Below are 7,040 nucleotides of genomic sequence, written 5' to 3' on the forward strand. Positions count from 1 at the left end.
TACACGCATTCATGCGTGACAAATTTTTTTTTTAACTTTTAGGTGGCAAAATATTTTTTTGTAATTCTGTGAATTACACTGCGCAAATCAAAAGTAGGCTAATACTACCCACCGGATGAAGAAGGGTTGGCTCTCCACAGAACATAAAATATTCATTTTATTTTATTTTTCGTGTTCGCATTTATGAGGAAAAAACAATGTAGGCCTACGTGACAGTTCTCCGTTACGGACGCGACCGCTCTGAAGCGGCACTAAAAGACTGTTTTGAAACTTTCACAGAGACCTCAAACAGAAGACACAAATTTCTTTAAACGAAAGAAAACAGACTGCTCTCTGCTTATCTGTATGAAATGTGCATTTCTTTCTGGCGCATTCACTACTACCACGAACAGGTAACTTAGCCTACTTGCATTTTTCATTCGTTAATGTCTCGCGGTCTTGCTGTTTTTTTGTTGTTGTTTTTTACAATTAAAACTAAAAGTGTGTTGTAACGCAACCGTAACTGAACATATTATATAGTAACATATTACTGAAAATTGATTAGTAATGCCTTACACTACTGCGTTACAGCAAAAAGTAATATGTTACTGTAATGCATTACTTTTGTAACACGTTACTCTCAGCACTGCCCATATGCGATATCTGCATTGACTACTAAACACTTGATGAAACAACCCAAGACGTACTGCTTGGGCAGAAAATAATACTAGTTTTGCTTTCCGCACCATCTTTAAAGGTCAGCAAAACATTGGTCTCTTAAAGCATGCTTTTTCTCTGCAGAGAAGAAAAGAGGAGAGAGCCCTTGTTGCAGCCTGGGCATTGAAACGAGTCATGTGATCGTGGATGGTGTCATTCGCAACTGTTGCTTTTTCAATGATGTATGACTCGCATTGACAGGGTAAAATCTGATCTGACCGCTTAAATGGCAGATGCAAATGCACATGTCTGATTGAGATTTAGATTTATTTCCATGATCTGAGAATCGGAATACATGTGCTTTTTTCCTGCTTACAAATTCGTGAGTCATATGTGATCTGTGCCACATAGGAGGAAAAATTGGAATTGGGTCATTTGCAGTCATGTAAATACGGCCAAAGGGATGGTATTGTGAGCTTGGATGACAGAGCCATGCAAACCACTTTTACCTCTTTAGACCTCTATAATTGTATTAATTATACCTATGTATCACATTAAACGTGCAGTTGGCTTTTGTTGGTATATAGGATTAAGTGACTCCAATAATCCACAGAGTATATATAAAAATATAATTTCTTTATTGGAAAATAAAAGTGCATCAGAAAATAACTCTCTGGTATCATTGCCAGGTGATTACAATGAACACAGAGTAATACAGTACACGTACAAAACTACATTTAAGAGTTAAACGACAGTTACATAAATTAGTACAATCTGTACACGGTCTTACATTATTTACACAAGGTGTATTCGTCATTGTTCAATTCTTTTTCATTCATTTGCTATTAAATAAACAGTAAACAGCATAGGCAGTATCTCATTATCTGAGCCTCTTTTGTTAGAATGTTTTCTTCCCAAAATACTTTGGGACTCATTTTAGATTTTCATACTTGACAGATTGTGTTCAATTAGATACAAACATTGAAAGTTATTACGTCAGTTGTTAAATATTATTCCTTGTTGTAAGGTAAAAATAATTGTAAATAATGATGACCTAATGACATTTTACAAATTAAAGAAAAAATATATATCAATTGTATGATTACATTATTGTCATTTCAATCTATTCCTGTATTGAGGAAAACGTTCTTGAAATTAACTACTCCATTAGTACACAATGTCTTAAAGGAATCGTTTACCCAAAATAATAATTAATTATAATTATAATTAAAATTATAATAATAATACAAATCGTTAAAAAAATATTATTATTTAACCTCACAGTATTCCAAACCTAAATTATGTCACCCACAAAAAAGAGAATTTTTAAAGACTCTTCATTCACCCGTTCTCTACACAATAACAGTTTATAGTGATCAAATTGTTACTGATTTAAATTTGTCTAAAAATTGTATGTCCTATATTTCTTTTGATTTCATTGGTGTCTTTTCTGAGTTTTACAGATGTGATTACTATGAATTTTTATAATTATGGAAAAGAGCTGCATCAAGATTCTTCAAAAACTCCACTATTGTGTTCCCAAAACAAAAAAGAAAACAGCTCATAGGCTTGAAACAACATGAGGGCGAGTAAATGATGACATAATTATCATTTTTGAGTGAACTATCCTATTAACACAAAGTTCTCAGTGCTTCAAGTCTGCTGTAGCATGACCAGTCAAACAGCCAGATGACTTCAGAGCATCAAAAATTACAAACAAGAGAAGAGAAGTTTTGCGGGGCCATAAACAATGCCCACTTCATGTCAAACATTCTAGTTTTCTATGCTCACAGGGCGTGAGTATTTCAGGGTTCAGTAAAACACGGAGCTGCCTCATGTGCACATGTGCTTGATTGTCAGTGTGTGTGTGTTACACTGGACAACTCCTCACATGTCATTATCATAGTCCCCAATCATTCTCCTTGAGTTTGAGGCAAGGAAGATATCGTTCTCCCGGGGGCAGTCGTGATGACAGGAGCAGGTCTTAATAAACATCATCCTCTTCCTGAAAGTGTCACCCTCAGGACAGCGGAACTCCACCTCGGCTGTGACGGTGGCATGAGGTGTGCAGCAGCGGCCGTCTGTACACACCCCACAAAACTTTGGCTTATACAGCCTGATACTCTGGCATCCAGACAACTCGAAACGCATCCCGTGCTGGCTCTTTGGGGTCCGCACACACTTCTTCCCTCTCTGTAATGGGGAAGAGGTGGGCTATTAATATTTAAGACGGTTTTGATAGGTTTACTGAAAAATGTGAAGATCATAAACAAACTCTCGGCATGCACTGGGTCACATTAGGCATGCGTTTTTGTAATACTCTAACCGTAGCAAACTTTATACCTATTCAAGGAGCCGATAGAATAAAGGCCCAGGTAGGTCTATACTACATTTTCCCTGCTCAAATCACTTGCGCATGCAGACGGGCTGTACAATAAAAACTTTCGTTTTTAATCTTAAAATGTTGTGCCATTACATATAATCATGTTGACAGTTTAACTAACCTGCTTAACTATTTAGTTTATTTTGATTAACAAAATTGCTCTGATTTTCTTCAGGAACCCAGACAGAAGTTCACTTGAACTGCACAACAACCCATTTTACACTAGTGGCCGCCATAATGCACCATGGAACAATGCATACTTGCATCACATTATGATTTGCAAAACACTTCAGAATGCAATCACATATAAAATACTTGCGTAAAGTATTTTTCGTATGGAGCCCCTCACATGACCTGTTGTGATGTCAAAATCATGGCCACGAATTAAGGCTTTTTCCCTACATTGCATAAATTACTTTTCTCATTTTAAGTAAATTGTGGCCAACTTGTATTCATTTGTTTTTCACAAAATTGGTTGTGACATGGCCATGATTTAACTAAATTAAAACAAGGGAACAAGTGAATAAGTCATAGCAGTGAATTCTTAATATGCATCTAATTTCCCCTGCATATCATGTCAAGGACTTCATAGTTTCGCCCTTAAAGGGTTAGTTTCCAAAAAAGGAAAATTCTGTCATTAATTACTCACCCTCATCTCGTTCCAAACCTGTAAGACCATTCATCTTCAGAACACAAATGAAAATATTTTTGATGAAATTTGAGAGCTTTCTTACCCCAGAAAGGTAGTAAAGACATCTTTAAAATAGTCCATGTGACTACAGTGGTTCAACCTTAATGTTATGAAGCGATGATAATTTGTTTGTTTTTTGCACACAAAAAGTATTCTCATCACTTCATAATATTAAGGCTAAACCACTGTCACATGGACTATTTTAAAGATGTCTTTACTACCTTTCTGGGCCTTGAAAGTGGTGGTTATGTTGCATGTGGGGTCAGAAAGCTCTCGAATTTCTTCATAAATATCTTCATTTGTGTTCCGGATATGAACTTGCGGGTTTGGAACGACATGAGGGTGAGTAATTACTGACAGAATTTTCATTTTTGAGTGAACTAACCCTTTAAAGCCCATTGTATACTTCAGCTCCATCTAACTCACAATTAATCACACAAGCCTTTCAAAGTATACTCTGTTGATCATATGCATGGATGGACACATTCAGTGCATGCGCAATGCATAGAGGACTACAATCATTTCATGGGGACTGTCCACAGTCCGGAGTGGAACATGGACAAGGGAAGTATACTTTCAGCTTTACTTTGTGCTCTCAACCCTTCTTACCTTTATGTCCTTTTCCAGCTCTGCATGGCAGGGGCGGATCATGCACATGCGGGTCTGCCGTTCCAACTGGCATTGCTCATTGTCATTGGTTACACGAGAGGACACACCCATGCCACAAGTTGCAGAGCATTCACTCCATTCAGTGGTCTGAACGATGCAGTTGTCCCTTGCACTCTCAGACTGGACACCCTGATCAGTTATTTCTCTATATGCTGAAAGAAGAGAAAGTGGATGTTAAATCCATGTGCCAATGACAATAACTTATATGAAAATGGAAAGCATATGATTGTCATACAGAGCGGCTCGTAAAATAAGTTTGCTATGGAAAAAGACCTCAAATGTGGAAATTCACAGGGCCCGCCAGGACCATTTTTCATTATTTTTATTCATAGGTGGCCCCCTTCTCCCCATACCCAATGACAGGAGCTTTCGGGAGATTGAGTGATTTGATAAAGAAGCAGCTGTTTCTACATGGTGAAGCAAAATGAAGGAAAATTTGACTTGCCGATTGACCTACCAGCCATTGCTGACTGGAAGGTGTCTTCTTGTGGGATCTGGTCGCACACCCACTCTTCGCAGCACTTGCCGGGGATTTGGACACGTCGTGGGTAGGGACAGTCTGGAGAGGGCAGCCGTATGTTGCTTGCACAGGTTGGTACGCAGCCAATCTCCCCATTCATGCAGACACATTGATGTTTGCAGCTAGGCTGAAACGTCTCACCGCTGCGGTAAATCACACCCCCCAGGTCGCACGTCTGACCCTCTTGAGCTGCAACACATACAACAGACATAAGACAACTTCATAACAATGAGATGCTCCCACTTGTGGACAAAAAGTGTTGTGTAATATATGCAGAAACATTGATTTTCATTTCAATTCTCTCCTCTTTGTATAACAAATGTGTAATTACATTCCAAAACACAACATTGCACCCATTTACTCACCCATACAGATGCCTGTCTCAGTGTCACTGAGCACACCATAGTCACAATATAGGTCTTTATGATGGTCGCATGGCTCCAGGAAAGAGCAGGGCTCTCCTGCCTGCCGGGCACAGACTTTACAGCAGCTGCAGCCGTCCAGCACTAGACTGGTGCCTACAGGACATAAAGGGCTCTCAGCTGGGCAGTCACAGGGCTGAGAGCATTCCTGACACATCGCCTGCATAGAACAATGACACAATGTTAGGGTTTCAACTTGCATCAGATTTAGCAATCCCTCATAGAAGCTTTCTTTCATAAATCTGTGGTAATAACAGTTTTATCATACCAGATTCCAGAGCATGCACAGAGCAAAAGTTTTGTTTTCTCTGTTGTTTGACAGCTGTTTATTCTAAAATGTGTATATTTGCCTGTGACAAATTAACAGATCATACAGTCCATATGCAATACTCTTGATGGCCACATGGTGGGATAAAATGCATTACAGATTATGTAGATTTGTCAACTGGGAAGTGATGTTTTGGAATTACTCTAGTATAACTTCTCATATGAAGCAGGACAAAAATATGACAGATTTAAAAAGTGACTGATATACTGAATATAAAACAGTAAATAATAATAGTAAATTAGGCAAATTTATTAAATACCGCTTGTATATATAAATATTATACATTAAAAGTATGCAAAATATTTTCCTTCAAATGATTCAGTTTGCATTGAGATCACTGTTCTGAGCATCACATGTGAACACAAACCAGTTAGTGACTTACATAATCCCCTCTCATGTTATCATGGGAAACTTTATTATAATGCATTAAATGAAACTAATTAGACCAATTACCCAAAACTATTTAAGATGTGAAACACATCCCCAACTAACTGCCTCACTTTGCAGATAGTAGCACAAACATACACTTGTACACTGATAATTTAATTCCTATGTGTCTCATTATTTAATTTGAAATGATAGTAAAATAGTACATAATTAACTTACATAATCAAATCAGCTAATTCATGTCAATTCTGCATAAAGCTTATAGCAACACAGGTCCTTTTACTTTGAATATATTAATCATGTGTTCACTCACCATATGTATAAGCAAGCAGAGAACAATGCATGATCTGGTGAATACTGTTCCAGCCATTTCCTCAAAGAGTTCCCAACAGAAGCACACTCCACGTTTTTTTTTTTGGTTCTCTGGTGTCTGTGATCACGGTTAGACTGCAGGACTGTTGTGAAGTGGAGAGCAGAGAGCCCCTCTTTAAATACTACCAGAATGGGGTGTAGCCCACCGGAGTCAAGCCATGCCACGCGACCCAGAGGGGTGAAAATATTTCAATTCCAGATGGTTTTCCATAATGTTTGAAAACGCAAGAGATGCTGTAGACCAGCATTTCAATTAATCATACCACAGATTCCAGAGCGTGCACATGGGAAAAAGTCTGGTTTCTGCACATGGTTTGACTGCCGTTTATCGGAAAATTAATGTAGGCCAATCTACAGGATGGTTAAAGATGTTTTGGCAGATGATAGATTAGAATGTTTATCAGATACTGTTGTAATGCAACAATGTTTAGACGTCATACAAGTGATGTGTGAAAATATGCGTGCATACTTCATGTTTGGACTGACATCAAACGGTATTGCATTAAACAGTAAAAAAAAAAAAATATATATATATATATATATATATATATATATATTTCCCACCAGGTCATGTTAGACAGGCCTGCAGGGCAGGATATGACACGGTCCACAATTTAATGTTTGTTGGGACA

General features: G+C 37.9%; 1 protein-coding gene across 2 annotated transcripts; it reads right to left on the bottom strand.

Moving 5' to 3' along the window:
- Positions 1–1,253: 1,253 nt before the first annotated feature.
- On the bottom strand, positions 1,254–6,489 carry LOC143702590 (CCN family member 2-like). Of its 2 annotated transcripts, none has more exons than XM_077196576.1 (5): positions 6,350–6,489; positions 5,265–5,481; positions 4,837–5,088; positions 4,320–4,531; positions 1,254–2,829 (listed from the first exon to the last, which is right to left on the bottom strand). In XM_077196576.1, the coding sequence occupies exons 1-5, from the start codon at positions 6,404–6,406 to the stop codon at positions 2,524–2,526; spliced, it is 1,044 nt and encodes a 347-aa protein (XP_077052691.1). In that variant the 5' UTR covers positions 6,407–6,489; the 3' UTR covers positions 1,254–2,523. The 2 variants fall into 2 exon arrangements, with proteins under 2 accessions (XP_077052691.1, XP_077052690.1); XM_077196575.1 differs by having other exon boundaries at positions 4,825–5,088.
- Positions 6,490–7,040: the final 551 nt, after the last annotated feature.

The sequence above is a fragment of the Siphateles boraxobius genome, unplaced genomic scaffold (genome assembly GCF_051911475.1).
Source record: "Siphateles boraxobius isolate OS27281-9 unplaced genomic scaffold, OSU_SipBor_1 35, whole genome shotgun sequence".
NCBI classification, from domain to species: Eukaryota; Metazoa; Chordata; class Actinopteri; order Cypriniformes; family Leuciscidae; genus Siphateles; species Siphateles boraxobius.

Bases quoted from the DNA above. Each gene is read 5' to 3' on its own strand.
- LOC143702590 (XM_077196575.1), bottom strand. From the start codon at position 6,406: ATGGCTGGAACAGTATTCACCAGATCATGCATTGTTCTCTGCTTGCTT. The intron at 5,089-5,264 runs GTGAGTAAATGG...TATGTGTTGCAG, and splicing joins TGAGACAGGCATCTGTATGG to CTCAAGAGGGTCAGACGTGC. The intron at 2,830-4,319 runs GTAAGAAGGGTT...TCCCCATTACAG, and splicing joins AGCTGGAAAAGGACATAAAG to AGAGGGAAGAAGTGTGTGCG.